The sequence below is a fragment of the Phalacrocorax aristotelis genome, chromosome 10, assembly GCF_949628215.1.
Source record: "Phalacrocorax aristotelis chromosome 10, bGulAri2.1, whole genome shotgun sequence".
Lineage (NCBI taxonomy): Eukaryota > Metazoa > Chordata > Aves > Suliformes > Phalacrocoracidae > Phalacrocorax > Phalacrocorax aristotelis.
The window spans coordinates 12,878,769-12,895,108 of NC_134285.1; the positions used below are offsets into that span (position 1 = coordinate 12,878,769).

Genomic DNA, 16,340 nt, shown 5'->3' on the forward strand with positions numbered 1-16,340 from the left:
TTCTAGCTCTTAATTTGCTCTAAAAGAAAGTAATAACCCATACAATACCTTAATAATCACACAACATAATTTGACATAGCTTTTTACAGAATGTTACTAAAACCATTTGCATGGTATAGCGATAGCTTTCTGTGGGATTATCTAACAGAGTTTGTTAGGAAAACAGATAACCCCTACAGTGAACCAATGGAGACAACCACTGGAAGGGGGGAAAATTAAAGAAACATTAATCTGTTCTAAGACTGCAAAACAAAACACAGGTTCTGCTTCTTTTTTCATTTTATCATTTCATCTCTAATGAAATCAGTTAGCAGCACCAGAGCAGTAAAACAGATACCTAGTGTTGTGGCAGGCTAATTGTCACCTCTCCCACAGAAGCAAGTGATGTTTTATCTGATAAGGAACGTAGCACAGTAGTTTTCTTGTGCCTTAGAACAAAAACGCAACAGCTCAGACAATCAAGCAACATTACAGAATTACTAAATTAAAGCCATCAGATTTGCTGGCAGAACTGTGCTGAGAGATGAAATAAGAGCTGAATCAGTTGATGAGATGAATAATCTGGCAGTCAAGAAGATGAGAGACCTCCCTTCACTGTTTAATGCTTCTGTCAGTGCAGTTCCAGGAGCTGCTTCTGAGTCAGAAGCTGGTTCGGCTTGACTTACTGTCAATATGTTGCTCATAAGCAGAAGTGCACATTGATACAGTAAATGAAGAAGAGGTCAGCTTCAGGTATGCACAGAACTGTATTTCATGATAGGCCTCAAGGAGTTTATATCTTCTTTGGGAGTGAAAGCCTACTTAAATATTTTAGTATAGTAGGTTATCATGAGCCATCCCATCAAATTACAGACTGCATATTCAGTTTTTTAGTGCAAGTCTGCTGTACTTACTGGCACGCTATAAAGTGTTTTAACACTACCAAGGCCAAAACATGACAGCGGCAATATTAACATAATTGGTCATAAATACACCTTTTTCCCCTACAATTACAAATCCTAATAGGAACAGCACTACCGGTTTTTCTAGAATCATAGAATAGAATGACAGAGGTTGGAAAAGACCTCTAAGATCATCAAGTCTAACCATCAACCCAACATTACCATGTCTCCTAAACAATGCCACGTCTTTAGTGCCACATCTACACCTCTTTTAAATACCTCCAGGGATGGAGACTCCACCACCTCCCTGGGCAGCCTGTTCCAATGTTTGACAACCCTTTTGGTGAAGAAGTTTTTCCTAATGTCCAACCTAAACTTCCCCTGGCGCAGCTTGAGGCCGTTTCCTCTCGTTCTATCGCTTGTTACTAGGAAGAAGAGACCAACCCCCGCCTCGCTGCAACCTCCTTTCAGGTAGTTGTAGAGAGCGATAAGGTCCTCCCTCAGCCTCCTCTTCTCCAGGCTAAACAAGCCCAGCTCCCTCAGCCGCTCCTCATAAGACCTGCTCTCCAGACCCTTCACCAGCTCCGTGGCCCTTCTCTGGACATGCTCCAGCACCTCAATGTCCTTCCTGCAGTGAGGGGCCCAAAACTGAACACAGTACTCAAGGTGCGGCCTCACCAGGGGCACGATCACCTCCCTGCTCCTGCTGGCCACACTATTCCTCATACAAGCCAGGATGCCATTGGCCTTCTTGGCCACCTGAGCACACTGCTGGCTCGTGTTCAGATGGCTCTCAACCAATGCCCCCAGGTCCTTCTCCACCAGGCAGCTCTCCAGCCACTCCTCCCCCAGCCTGTAGCGTTGCATGGGGTTGTTGTGACCAAAGTGCAGGACCCGGCACTTGGCCTTGTTGAATCTCCTACCGTTGGCTCCAGCCCAACGATCCAGCCTGTCCAGGTCCCTCTGTAGGGCCTTCCTGCCCTCCAGCAGATCGACACTTCCACCCAGCTTGGCGTCATCTGCAAACTTACTGAGGATGTGCTCAATCTCCTCATCCAGATCACTGATAAAGATATTAAACAAGACTGGCCCCAACACTGAGCCCTGGGGAACCCCGCTTGTGACCGGCTACCAACTGGATTTGGCTCTGTTCTCCACAACTCTATGGGCTTGGCCATCCATCCAGTTTTTTACCCAGTGAAGAGTACACCCATCCAAGTCATGAGCCAGGAGCTTCTCTAGAAGGATACTGTGAGAGACAGTATCAAAGTACTAAAGTCTAGGCAGACAACATCCACAGCATTTCCCTCATCTACTGATGCATTACATATTGTCTTGCTTTAGTAACAGGTCTTACACAAAGCTACTTTCCAATTAGTGGTTTTGAAATGTCTACCGTAGCAATTTCTGTACTTAGCAGGTACATTCTGGTTTAGTTAGATATCTTTGAGAAGACTAGGAAGTTGTTATTTTGCAGGCTTGTTTAATGCTAGTACCTAGTGAGATCTACAAATGACTCTGATTTATCAGGTCTTCCTTGATCCTCCACTTCACAATTAGTTGACTGGACTACTTCCCCCCATTATTGTGCCAGTTGTCTCATTTCACTTTCTTACTTCCTTATCTCCAGTGCATAATCCATCTGCAATTTAAATAAAAGCAAAAGAAATCTTTTACTAAAGGGCTGAGTTACCTACGTTACACTAGTAGTGCATGCACGGTATTGCAGTCATACTGGACTGCCCCCCAAGAGCAGCACTGCAGTGGGGCCACTGTGAGGCCCAGGACAGCACCCGGGGTTTGGCCCAGCCCTGACAGGACAAGACTGTTGGTACAGGCTGAAGTCCTCAAACGAGGCATGCAGGTGCATATCACATTCGTGCATGTACCTTCGCCTTCCTCTCCACTACTTTGTCCTACTGGGGTTTATCTTCGGCACAAGACCTCAGAAGCCCTGCCCAGGTTGGCGTGTTTGCCGAGCAAGCAGCCGTTGCCAGCTGAGCGGACATCCTCAACAAAGGGCTCTGGCTCCACCGAGGGCTGTGGCTCCTCACGCCCGCAGCTCGACCCACGGACAATGCCCGTCCGGCCGCCCTGGCCGCGGCAAAGGCAACCGCCGAGGGCCTAAACGTGATGGGGAGGAGGGCGGCAGCTAAAGGAAGCGGGCGCGAGGGAGGAGGCAGGCCTCCCCGCCGGCCCCAGCACTAGCACCGGTGTAAGCGGGGCCGCGCAGCGTCGAGCCCGGCCCGGGTCAGGCGCAGCCGGCCGCAGCCTCAGGCCGAGGAGGAGCCCCGCGCTCCAGCGCCCCCGGCAGAGCAGGGCCCGCCGTGGGCCGCTCGCGGGCCGGCGGCAGCCCGGACCCGTTTCCCTGAGGCACCTCCGGGCCCTGCCAGCCGCGGCAGCGGGCGGGCGGGCCGCGGCGGAGGATGAAGCAGGTAGAGGCGGAGGGGGGGGGCGGCGGCGCGGCTCCCCTGGTCGTCCCCCCCCGCTGACGGGCTCCCCGCCGCAGGCGCTGGTGGACGACACCGAGGATGTGTCCCTCGACTTCGGGAGCGAGGAGGAGCTGGCGCTGCGGGGAGCAAAGATCAGGTACCGGCGCGGGGCGGAGCGGGCCGGCCCTGCGCGGAGGCCTCGGCGCCCGCCTGAGGTAACCGGGCCCGGGCGGCCCGGGCTGCTCCAGCGGCACCGACGCACTGAAACACCAGGAGCTCCATTTAAACACTTAATTCCCATTTTTTACAGGGAGGGTGGCTAGGCGCTGGAGGAGGCTGCCCGGGGCGGCTCGGGAGCCCGGTCCGGGTGCTCCGTGCCGGGCAGCCAGCTCTGGCAGCTGCGGGCCCGGCTGCTCGGCAGGCTCGGCATCGCCCTGCCCTTGGAAACTGGAATTTTACGTACCCAAAGCAAACATACCACACACACACACCCCAAAAAAACAAACCAAACCACAAAACAAACCCCACCAACCCCAAACCCCCAACCAAACTTTTTTTTTTTTTTTTAAGAGCTGGAGCAGGGAGAGCTCTGATCTTCAGCAAAACAAGTTGTGCAGCAGAGCGCTCTGGCATTGCGTTGCACACCTGGCTGAAGGGAAACAGCAAGTTATATGCCATAAAACTGCCATGTTTTCTTACCACAGGATGTGATGTTATGTGGAGTATACTATATCTTATCCTTGTAGCTGTTACCTGAGAAAACCCAACCCATTGATCCATCTCATCTGCCAGGTTAAGCAGTCTACCTTTATGTTACCAGATGTGTCACTCTGCAGCTCTGTCCACACTGAAGTCCCAGGCGACAGAGCTGTTGTTCCATCAGCGGCTTTCGAAGACTCTGCAGTCAAAGACTGTCAAAAGAAAAGTTTTGCGTCAAAAGGAATTATACATATGCATGCACTCATCAATAATGTGTATAATCAGCTTGGATTTGTATTGCTTTCTTCCCTTCCACCCTGCCCAAATTGACTCTGGTCCGTTACAATGTTAACATTTCTTGTACGCACAAACAAAAGAAAATAAGAGATGTTAAACCTAACAGATGTTTTCTCAGACAGATGAATAAGCAATCACATAGCTTTACAATACAATTACTCTGTTTTACTAGTGTCTGATGAAGCATATCTGCCCTTCCAGTGCATTGGACTTTGCAACCGAAGTCAGCCATGACACAAGATTAACATTCCCAGAGTTACTTTGTTTCTGTGCAGGAGCACACATTTTAAATGAAGGTTTATATTTTCGTCCAGTCTTGGAGAACACAGCCTAAAGAATTAAACTAAATTGGGAAATACAGCTTAGGAGTGTAACTTGAATGCACGAGCCGCAGATTCAGTCTACACGACTGGACGAGACACCAGTAGAATGAAGTGAAACCACCCTGAAATGTTTGTAGGAGGTCCACAGCACCAGTTATTTTACTGTAGAGATCTGTTGCTACGGGTTCATGCTATCCTATAATACAGACAGGCAAAATATCACTAAACTGTACTATTAATTGATCCACTTTGTGAACTTATTTCATTAGAGACTGCTCATCTATCTTGCCCTCGTTACGACAATACTAAAAGATAATCTATACTGAAAAATCTTCTGCTATAGAATACAGAAATGAAACTCCTTACATTGTTCACACAGAAGTTTCTATATTTCTGAAGAATCTTGTCCAAACAAGCCCAGAACACACCCATGTACCACAAAATTTTGTCGTCTTATTAGAGGGTGTATACCAACATGTTCCAATATTTGTCTTTAGCTTTATCCCAATTTCATATATCTTGAACTTGATTAGAATTTGAATAACCTATGACAAGTTGTGCTTTTGTGGTACTCCAAGGTATATGCAAGTTCTCCTTAAAAGCAAAAGTTGTGTGGATAGTGATTTAGTTAGTGGCTACTTTCATAAGAAGGTTAGGAAAAAGATGACTTGCACCATCTTTGCAGTATCACATTTGTTCTGGAACAGTTAGGAGCACATGATAGCTTTTTTTCACATTAGCCAAGTAACCCAAGATGATCGAGCCAGAGAGCCTGTTTGTGCAAAATTTGCCTAGATATATTTGAAGTACCAGACCGAGGTATAAATTGCAGTGCTGCTGTGGCACTTCTAAGCAGGTACTGGGAATGAATCTCCTGTGGTTCAGTGGTATACCTTAGGGTCAACCTGATTTGATTCCTTAATATGGGACGCAACTAAAATCATGCTAAATCCCAGCAGAGAGCTCTAGACAATGTAGAGAGCTGGGCAGTCACCAACCATATGAAGTTTCACAAGGACAAGTGCTGGATTTTGCACCTGGGGCACAACAGCCCTGGATGTACATACAGACTGGGGAATGAGAGGCTGGAGAGCAGCTCTGCAGAGAGAGACCTGGGGGTGCTGGTCAACGGCAAGCTGAACATGAGCCAACAGTGTGCCCTGGCAGCCAAGAGGGCCAACCGAGTCTTGAGGTGCACCAAGCACTGCATTGCAGCCAGTCGAGGGAGGTGATTGTCCCGCTCTGCTCTGGTGCAGCCTCACCTCGAGTGCTGTGTGCAGTTTTGGGCACCACGGTACATTAAGGATATAAAGCTACTAGAGGGGGTCCAGAGGAGGGCCACAAAATTGGTGAAGGGTTTAGAGGGAAAGCCATATAAGGAGCAGCTAAAGTCACTTGGTTTATTCAGCCTGGAGAAGAGGAGGCTGAGGGCAGACCTCATCATGGTCTGCAGCTTCCTCACAAGGGGAGGAGGAGGGGCTGGTGCTGATCCCTTCTCTCTGGTGACCAATGACGGGACCCGAGGGAAGGGCAGGAAGATGTGCCAGGGGAGGTTTAGGTTGGGTATTAGGGAAAGGTTCTTCACCCAGAGGGTGGTGGAGCACTGGAAGAGGCTCCCCAGGGAGGCAGTCACGGCACCAAGCCTGACGCTATTCAAGAAGCACTTGGACAAGACCCTCAGAGACATGGTGTGAATTGTGGGGTTGTCCTGTGCAGGGACAGGAGTTGGACTCGATGACCCTTGCAGGTCCCTTCCAGCTCAGGACATTCTATAATTCATAACAGCTCAAGGCCTATCCTAATAGGCATCATGCCTGCAAACTGAATGGAGGTTATTGTAACAAGATAAATAGTGATCATTTAGCCTCAAGGCTCCAGTTCTATACTATATGGATGTTTAGGTGCAACAGGATAACTAAAAGCCCAAGCAAGTGGGTTACTATGCTTTCAGGAGCAAATGTATGCCAAGCAGAGCCAGGGCAGAACTTTAAAACATGAAATTTTTTTTTCTTGCTTTCAAATCAAATAAAGGTAACTAAAGCCTGGACTATCTTCTGTTAGTACAAGAAATCATGTTAGTTTATTCAATGATTTCTTAATGACATCATAATTCTGGAAATTAGGTTTTAAATTTATAAAGTACAATTGAATTCAATATAAAAAGATTCACTTAAGCTTTTTTGTTTGTTTCGAAAAGGATGCAGATTGTTTAACTTCAGGTTTTAAAAGAAAATTTGGGATTATCTCCATATTAAAAATTCTGTGTATGATAGGAGCTAAAAGTTTCATCTGATGGCTGTGAGTTAAGAAAACACATTTCTTCTGTTAAGTGAGGAAGTGAACAGTTTATTTACTAGATTCCATTAGTTTCAGGATTTTATTTTTAAGCATAAATATGTGGACATTTTCTGTGATTGAGAGAGTTGTCCTAAGAATGAGGTACAAGTTTTTATATATCTCCATATTTGTCCCTGAGGACAAGAACCTGGTAGTCTGTATCTTTGGCTTGGCTAGCCATATCCTTGTGAGAGGACTGATAATCCATAGTCTCAATAAAGTGTTTAGCACTGTAATAAATGAGCCTCTTGCTTATGTGCTTTTTTAGTAAACACCCTCCAAGGTTTGATATTGGAACAGATCCAGCAAAGAAATATTAAGCCATCACATGACTTCCAATATTAACTTTGGAAAAGTAGTGTTTACTTTCACATTTGAAACACACTTATAACTAGTTATAAAAGCTCGGCCTACCCTGATGTGCTTTAGGGTTGTGATCTATGAATAGCTTGTTTTGACACAAAATACCACTTACGTAATGAACTCTTACATCATCTTCAACAAGATCAAGTCTTGTAGCAAGACACTATCTGTTTTTGGCACTTCACAATATTCCCTCCACACCACCCACTTATCTGCTTGTGACAGAAAAAGCTCCTTTCACTTAAAATGTCACATGTTTAGTTTTAGGTCAGAAGTAGTTTTTGGAAAGTTTGAGGTTAGCATGGCATGACCAGTAGTAAATATAAATTACAGCTGTGCATCATTCTTGCTTCTGCAGCTGTGTGTGTGGTACCACAAGCACAATATTGCCATTATAGAATAGATTATTACTAGAACAGTTAAACAGCTATAGAATATTACAATAAAAATATAAATATAAATTATAATTTAAATCTAATTATAATTTAAGTTTATAATTAACAGTTTTAATTGTGTATATTATGTATATTTTATTTTACACAATCATAGAATAATAAATTTATAGTTGAATAGTTAATTACGACCTAGGCCATACTACTGTTAATTGTTTATAGATGTAAAGGAGCTTAATGAGACAATCGCTGACTTAATCTTATTCAGAAAACCAGTTTTAGTCACTCAGCTTTAAGGAAAGAAGTTATTTAAATGCAATAGCCTCTAGTTAATTGTTGCTTTAACTAACACAACTGTACAGAATAAGTCTTTGTACTTAGCATACTACCCTGAAAATTGTACTGTGCTCATTATAGCATTCTCCAAACCCTGTCTTACTGTACAGACCAATGTTCTGTGCCATATAGGTACTTCTTCCACTGAAATTTCCCTTTGTTTTGTTACAGTTAATTTTGTTTGATGAGCAAAGCACAAATATCTAGTAAAGTTAATGAACATTCATAAGAACCGCTAGATTCCCAAGTTGTACTCCCTCTGTAAAAGGAAGCATTTGGTTTCAGACATTACACATGAAAGTTCATTTTGTCTCGTACCCAACAGCTATTTTTTATTTTTTTTCTTTTTAGTTTCAGAGTTCCTGTTCTTGTTTTCAGAACAGTTCTGAAAGGCATAAGGTCTGTCTCAATTCTCTTGTGCCTTGCAATGCTGATTATTTCATTAAACAGTGAGGATTTTAGGGTACAATGTTGAACACAACCACTAAATTCCTTCACACACTACCAAACAAACTGGTGAAAGACTCTAGATTTTGTTCTTTTTTTCAGAAAGTTTTAACACAAACAGTACAATCCAACCTTTAGCTTTAGATTGAAGGTTGGCTATTGGAAATACCATTGACTATCTAATATGTTGATGTTTATCTGCATTATCAAATAGCAGCTACAAACCAAAATACCATGACAGACTAGATACAGTTGTGTTATAATACATGGTTAACAAATACTGTAACATTCCTTCTTATCCCATAACTTCTTAAGTGCTTTTTTTTTTTTTCCTAGGCACCCACTGGCCACCTTTTTCCACCTGTTTTTCCGAGTGAGTGCTATTATTACCTACTTGTTCTGTGACTGGTTCAGCAACAGCTTTGTTGCCTGTTTTGTCACTATTCTCCTCCTTCTATCCTTTGACTTTTGGTCAGTTAAGGTAAGATGACCCTGAATAGTAGTTACTTTTGAAAGTATTTTGTCTGCCATTGAATAAACAAAAAAAGAGAAATATGTATACTGGCAAAAGTGACAAAAACATTGTGGTCTGTTGACTTATTAAATGTCTAGCCCATTTTAATTAAGACATTTACATATCTTAGTAACTGTTACTGTTTATCACCATGTCCTCTATGGCTGATGGGAGCTACTAATATGGTGAGAAAATTGCCTTGCCATAGGTAGATTTGTTTGTGTGCTTTTCCTCTTAAAGAAAAAAAGAAATCAACTAATAATGGCTTTCAGTAATGGCTGCCAAAGGACGCCCAAAGCTGCAGTACTGTGCCCAGACCCAGCATGCAGATGCTGCAGAAGGCTCCTGGGAGCCCAGCTACAGCACCACTGCTCTAATCACATGCAGGCAGGTGGGTCTGGCCAGCCCAGAATCCCAGGGCTCCACATGTGGAACACGGCTTTTGGTTTGTAGAAGTGAAGCACTGATGCATCTCCAGTATACTGAGAACTTCTAGTGTTCATACAGATGCAGAAATATTTTCTTAATTTGTCTGCTTGATTCCATGCAGCATACTTGCCTATAATTAATCTTCCATTTCTTCAGTGTGTTTTTGTTCACAGTTCTCTTACTGAGGAAATTTGTTTATCAGGGGCTTCTCCAACTGACTTAGAAAAGATACATCTTATAATTTCTTACCTAAATCAATGTTATTGTGCTAATTATCATATTAGAAGAAGAGAACAGGCCTCTAAATTTGTGGTAACTCATCCAAATCTTATGGTTGTTGTGCTCAATCTGGCACAGCTTTTAGAACTAATTTTAATATTTGGTAAAAGAATTATTTTCAGACACGCTTGTCTTTTTTTTTAATGTTAGTCTCACAGTGAATTATGTAACTCATTAACGCAAACAATTGTTTCTGTCACTAGAACGTGACAGGAAGACTCTTGGTTGGTTTGCATTGGTGGAACCAGATTGATGAAGATGGAAAAAGCCACTGGATATTTGAAGCAAGAAGGGTAAATATGCTGATGAAAGTAGCCACAGGACAAACTGAATCCATAGGAAAGGCTATAAAGCTGATACTAAGTCAAATGAAGTTACAAACAGAGCACCTTTGTAACAGTTACTTTTTATCCAGCATTTACAGAAAATTAAGTATTCAGTTGCAAGTGCACCAGATTGTCACATCCTGGAAGCATTCAGAACAAAACTGGTCTCGCAACATTGTCACCATATGCATCAGCAGAATAAGTATTCATAGCACAGTACTACTGGTATGAAATGTTTCTGGTGAGAATATCCTGTAATAAACACATCTACCCATAATTAATCACAATGCTGAATCCTCTTCAGGAAGGATTTATGTTGAAAGCAATGCTGAATAGTTCGAATTCAGTATTTGAAAAAAGAATCTTTTAGAATCATAGAATGGTTTGGGTTGGAAGGGACCTTAAAGATCATCTAGTTCTATGGGCATGGGCCTGGACACCTTCCACTAGACCAGGTTGCTCAAAGCCCCATCCAATCTGGCCTTGAACACTTCCAGGGATGGGGCATCCACAGCTTCTCTGGGCAGCCTGTTCCAGTGCCTCACCACCCTCACAGTGAAGAATTTCGTCCTTATATCTAACCTAAATCTACCCTCTTGCAGGTTAAAGCCATCACCCCTTGTCCTATCAGTACATGCCCTTGTAGAAAAAAATTCTTTCTTGTAGGCCATCTTCAGGTACTGAGGGGTTGCGATAAGGTCTCCCCAGGCTGAACAACCCCAACTCTCTCAGCCTTTCCTTATAGGAGAGGTGCTCCAGCCCTTCAGATCATCTTTATGGCCCTCCCCTGGAACCATGGTCGTGAATATAGTGGGGAATAGAACCCAGATGACAAAGCATTCTGGTACTGTTAGTGCTCCCCCAAGCACTCTGAGCAAAAAAAGCAATAAAATGGCACTTGGCATCGCTGCCAGAGTCAAGACTGCAGGTTTTTGCCTTCACTTGCTAACGTTCTACCTACAGCCCCATTCAGGCAAAAGCCTGGTAGAACAATACTTGAAGTGCTACTCACTAGGTCATTACTTGCAGGCAAATCTAGGCATGTACACAGCCTGGGTACCGAGCCACGTGTAAAATACTCTGACTGGGTGGGCCTGGAGTGCCCTCTAGCAGCCCCGTGGCCGTTTGCAATGAGAACGCAGCCAAGCAGAAGCGCAGCTGGCAGAGTGGGGTTGCACACCATTAAGAAGACAACAGACATTAACGGTCTTCCTGTAATTTAAGTGAAACCTAAAGAGAAAACATAGGCAAGCCTACATGAAAGCAAAGAGTTTCTTAGTTTCATTAAGACAGTAAGCAAGAGCTTTTTTAGGACTTCAAAGAAATGTCATCCATAAAATGACCTCCTGACTCAACATTACTGTAAAATAAACAAGCCTAGTTCACCCACTGCAGTTCATTAAATCTAGCCTAGAAGTACAAAGTCTTCCAAAAATTCTGGCAAAGGGTAGCTTGAGTAATGTAAAAATCATAGTACCACGAGAAGCAACATGCAATTAGAGTAGATCATATTTTGTCATGCCTTATCCATGATAAATACTTTATCATAGCAAGGTCCTAGAATAAATACAATTCCCTGACTTTCCAGAGTCAAGCATTCCCTGCTTCCTTTGCCAGTCCTCTAGCAGTTTTTTAAGATACCTTCCTTTATGCAAGTATGTTAGAAATATACTAAGTTACTCACCAACAATAAGCAGCTAATTCCTGGCGTGCTGCTGGTGCAACAGAAGATCACCCTTGAAATCCTATCTTCTGCTGAGGTTTGCTGGAAAAGTAAATCTTACACTTGCATTCCAAACACCACAACACCCCCCTCCTTTCTCTGGAATGACTGCAGCCTTTTGTAATCTTGCTCATCAAGTTAACTACCTCTTTTAGGTGCAGTGTTCTCAGGCGTATTGACTTTTTTCCTCCTAAATAGTGCTAATACAATGTCACTGTTGAGTAATTTGTCAGTAATTTGGGATACAGGTGATTAAACCCTTTTATTGACTCAAAACATCAGGCTTTTTTTTAAATTATGAAGATATCGAACATTATTATCTGGACCTCTGCAACATCACTAGTTTAGGGGGTACATGAAAAAATTAAAGATACCTTGTAATTATTGTATCTTGCAGGGTTTTCTTAGGTAAGTTAGAATAACTGAACCATATTTACAAGTTGGGTGCCATTGTCTGCTTCAGGATGAATAGATGGATGGAGTGAGTCTTATTTTTACATGGAGAAATCAAGATTCTGAAAATGAACTAAAAGGCTTTTCAGTTTTCAGAGTGGAAGAGTCCATAGGGTTTTCTTTTCCACTTGCGAAGCTTGTATTTCAGAAGCTAGCACTAGTGGTGGTTGAATGGTCTGAGATTTTGAATCCTGGTCTCCTAGAAAAGATCAGAACCTTCCGAACAATTCTCTTTCTTTAGTTTCTCTTAAGTGTTGGGAGTTACCAATGAGCTTTTCAGTGTAGATAGAGACATGGGAGTTGTGCTGACCTGAAGCAATCTTCAGCCAGGGCTTTTCGCAGCCTGCTTTGAGGTTTTTTGCTCTCTCTGAAGAACACAAATGGAGGACCGTGAATAACGATGCCTCTTTCAGAGAGATGCCAGCAGTTGCTGGGGTGCCTAACACTAGTATTACAGAAGAGGCATTTTCAAAGCCACAGTTCTTAATTTATGGAATATCAGTGGACTTTGTAAGCAATATTGAAGTTTACATAATAGAAAACTAAGCTTCATGCAAGGTTTAGGTTAAGCTAAGATACTGCATGCTTTTAGGAAAATGTGTGAAAACAGGTGCTGTTTTATTATTGTCTGAGCTGGAAGCAACTGATAAACCCTATGGGGGATCTTTAAAGTTTGCTCGTTGCAGTTTCCACATTAGATACTATAGCTTTTCAGGTACTGGACTGACTTTTTCCCCCTGTACTCTTGATTTCTGAACAGGGCCCATATGATGAATCTACACTACAGGCAGTGAAGTACTCACACTGAAGTTCTGCTTGTAACACTGTCTTCTGTTTCATACTTCTCTAAGGCCTTGGTAAAGTCTGCATCTAATTTCAAGGTTATCTTAGCGTTTCTGAAGTTTACAGGCATTGTCAGTGTAACAGAACTTTGACTTTAAAATACTACTCATCTGTAGTGCTAGTGGGAGCTATCATTGACAAAAGGAATATTTATCTCATTTCCATGTGAACAGAGACCAGAACATTTTGAGAAGAAAAGGCTGTCATGTACTGTAGGGCAGCAGGCAGAAAACTACTTCTCTTCTTATTCAGCCTCCCTTCCATATATATAAGAAGTGAAATTTAGGTAAAGAAGTAATTTTGTCCACTCCTCTTCCTCTGCTGATTTGTTATTTATTGTGGATTTTGTCTTTGTGACTAGTAGTTTCAATAATTTTCCTTCTAGGTGCCTACAATAGCTGCCTCAACTGAAGCTGAAGCTCGAATCTTTTGGCTTGGTCTCATTATCTGTCCGGTTATTTGGACAGTGTTTTTCTTTAGCACCTTGTTCTCCTTGAAGCTGAAATGGCTGGTAAGTCTCGGGGTACAACTGACAGACAACAGTAGTAGAGGGAAACCCCAGATCTGTTAGGTTTGCAACAGTCTTTGAACCAAATTTTCCAACAGTACAAAAATTCCACTAACAGCTTCAACAAATCAGAGGAGCTTTCTGCACTGGAGCCCTGCACTCTAGAATGGATTAGTCATTTTTAGCCCTACTTCTACTAGGTTATTGGACATCAATTCCTTCATCTAACTTGAGAACTTTAGGTGGTTGGCAAAATTATGGACTTCTTTTTAACTGTAGGAAATTATGTTACCCCAACTTATTTCAGTCAAAGAAAACTAACAAGAAAGGACAAAAAATGAACCAGTGATGCTGGTTTTCACATCTCCTTGGGACTTGAACGTTACTTGCTCTTAAAAGTAAGGATTTTAGATCTCTGGTACCGTTCCTTTTTGAAAGAACCAGCATCATAGTACTTAAAAACTTGGTAAATTGAGCTGTAAGTATGTATTTTATAATTACTGTATTTATAAGCCATCCACTTTACAAAAGAAGAAAAATATTACACACTTTTCTGAATAGGAGAGGAAATTTACCCCATTATATTGCATGAAGATCTTTTTGTCTATGAAATCTTCATATTTTCCCCTGTAAACATGAAGTGCTTGGATAATCACCATAGAATTCATTTTGTCAAGTTCCTAGCCATACTAAGTGAAATTTCTTAATTCGGTTTGAAAAGGAAGTGTCTTGGACATGTACAGCTACATAGCCACTAACAGCCAAGATTACATTTTGTTATTAAACGAAACAGGAAATTCAGGTATGAGTACGAATCAATTGCAAATCATTAACTGTTTCCTAGTGCTGCAAATGGCATAGCTAAGGAAGAAATAGTTAAAATTAAACCAGCAGTATCTCTCCACAGCCTCACCTTTCTTTTTGAAAACTGGAGATTGTTTGCTAAACTAAGAGTTGGTTGGAGCTGGAACCCTACCTAGCACGGGAGGGAGGTTGCTCAGGTGCTTGTAAAAGGCAAGTGACACAAATGAAAATTCAGTAGCTTCCAGGAAACTGTTTCTGAGGCCGAGAGAAACATTTTGTTTCTCTCAATTAGGTTATTTCATTAGTCATTTAGATGGGTTCTGTCTTCTGCTAAGCCTAGAGTGCCACAAAAGGATCTAGATATTTTCACTGCTTGTTAATGCTAGATATTGATTTGTATCTATCAATGCTTTTTGCAAATCTGTAAGTTACATGATCTTATTGTATATAATAAGGTATTTGTCAGGTAAACAAGCCTGCAGGTTTGCTATGTATCTGGATGTGAAATTTTGAGATACAACTCACGCTTAGAAGTGAAATGACTATGGAATCAGTTGAAGAGGTGCTTATTTGAATAAATGGTTTTAGGAAAGTGGGTCTTTCAAGATACAGAAAGACAACATTTGTATTAGTGTTTTGATGGAGAGGCATTTTGTAGAAAGGAACTATTGTGCTTGACATGACTGGAGCTCTGTGAAGGACATTTGTTATTGGAGGGAACATCCCCCTCTGATAGCATGTATGTATATCTCAGTAGCATGCATGCCTATACACACATGTGTGTGTACTTATTCTACACATACAGTCTATATATCGCACCATATTTGTCCCAGCTGAACTTCTGTTTGTCCACAGGCTCTTGTGATAGCTGGGATCTCCCTTCAGACTGCTAATTTATATGGCTACATACACTGCAAATTAGGGGGACAAAGAAGCATCAGCAGAGCAACTTCGAGGATTTTTGTCACAGCAGATGTTCCTAAGAGTAAGTACGGAGTTGGTCTGTCAGTTACATCCCATGAAGTATCACATACTGACCTGCTTCACGCTGTCGGTTTTGGCTCTTCCCAGGTCTCAGATCCTAAAACAGCTCCTGGCAGAGCTATCTTGATTCTCCGATAAGCCTCTTTTGTGGAACTCGCTCAGAGGGGCTGTGCCCCATGGCACTTTGCTCAGTTCAGAAGCCCGCTGAAGCTTCACAACTGAGCTACTTCCACGTCCCATGAAAAACGTCCTTTAAGTTAAACCCTGGGAGGGATGCCTTCTGAGGCACAGCTGCGAGAGCTGTCTTCAACCCTCAGGCTTCCACCATGCTCTTCCCTGCGTTTTAGAAAAGATTCCTACACAGCAGGTTATGCTAGCACCCACGCTTCCTCTGGTCACTCTACAGGACAGAAAAGGAGAATCTCAGAAGACTGCACTGAAGAACATGGGAAGACGGGTGCTAGATAATCAAATAAGGAAGAACTACAAGGATGAGCAGTAAAAATACTCATTTATGAAAGCTGTTCTTCATATGAAAGTAGTGAAGTAAAGCTCTTCTAGAATTACACCTGCATGAAATAATAAGGATTTTATTTGTGTTTGAGTCTGTAGATTCTGAAAGGTTCAGTGTCTTTGTTACTTAGTTAAAAGTTTCATCAAAAAGCAGATTGTATAGGCACAAAACCAATGCTTGTGGTTTATACAGAGCACACTTTAAGAAAAAAAATAAATCTGTCAGCTAACCTGAAACTGTTGGATTATTTTAACCAAGCATTAGAATGTAATCAAAAGATGATGCTTATTTCTTTAATTTTGGACCTACAGTAACCAAAATCAAACTGCCTTTCCCTCTTGTACACAACACTAATTACTCAAAGCTTTGATTCCTCATTGAAAAGAGGAATTACAATCACACAGGGCCTCTTATTAAAGATACTGAATCCTTATTTTTTAGTGTTCAGGCGTAGGG

General features: G+C 42.4%; 1 protein-coding gene across 3 annotated transcripts; it reads left to right on the top strand.

The window, feature by feature from the left end:
- Window positions 1-3,069: 3,069 nt before the first annotated feature.
- On the top strand, window positions 3,070-16,120 carry TVP23A (trans-golgi network vesicle protein 23 homolog A). Of its 3 annotated transcripts, none has more exons than XM_075105308.1 (7): window positions 3,070-3,316; window positions 3,391-3,470; window positions 8,844-8,988; window positions 9,933-10,022; window positions 13,460-13,585; window positions 15,242-15,371; window positions 15,777-16,120. In XM_075105308.1, exons 1-7 carry the CDS (start codon window positions 3,308-3,310, stop codon window positions 15,836-15,838), a joined length of 642 nt encoding a protein of 213 aa, XP_074961409.1. In that variant the 5' UTR covers window positions 3,070-3,307; the 3' UTR covers window positions 15,839-16,120. The 3 variants fall into 3 exon arrangements, with proteins under 3 accessions (XP_074961409.1, XP_074961411.1, XP_074961410.1); XM_075105310.1 differs by having other exon boundaries at window positions 3,151-3,316; window positions 8,844-8,880; XM_075105309.1 differs by having other exon boundaries at window positions 3,178-3,316; window positions 15,458-16,120.
- Window positions 16,121-16,340: the final 220 nt, after the last annotated feature.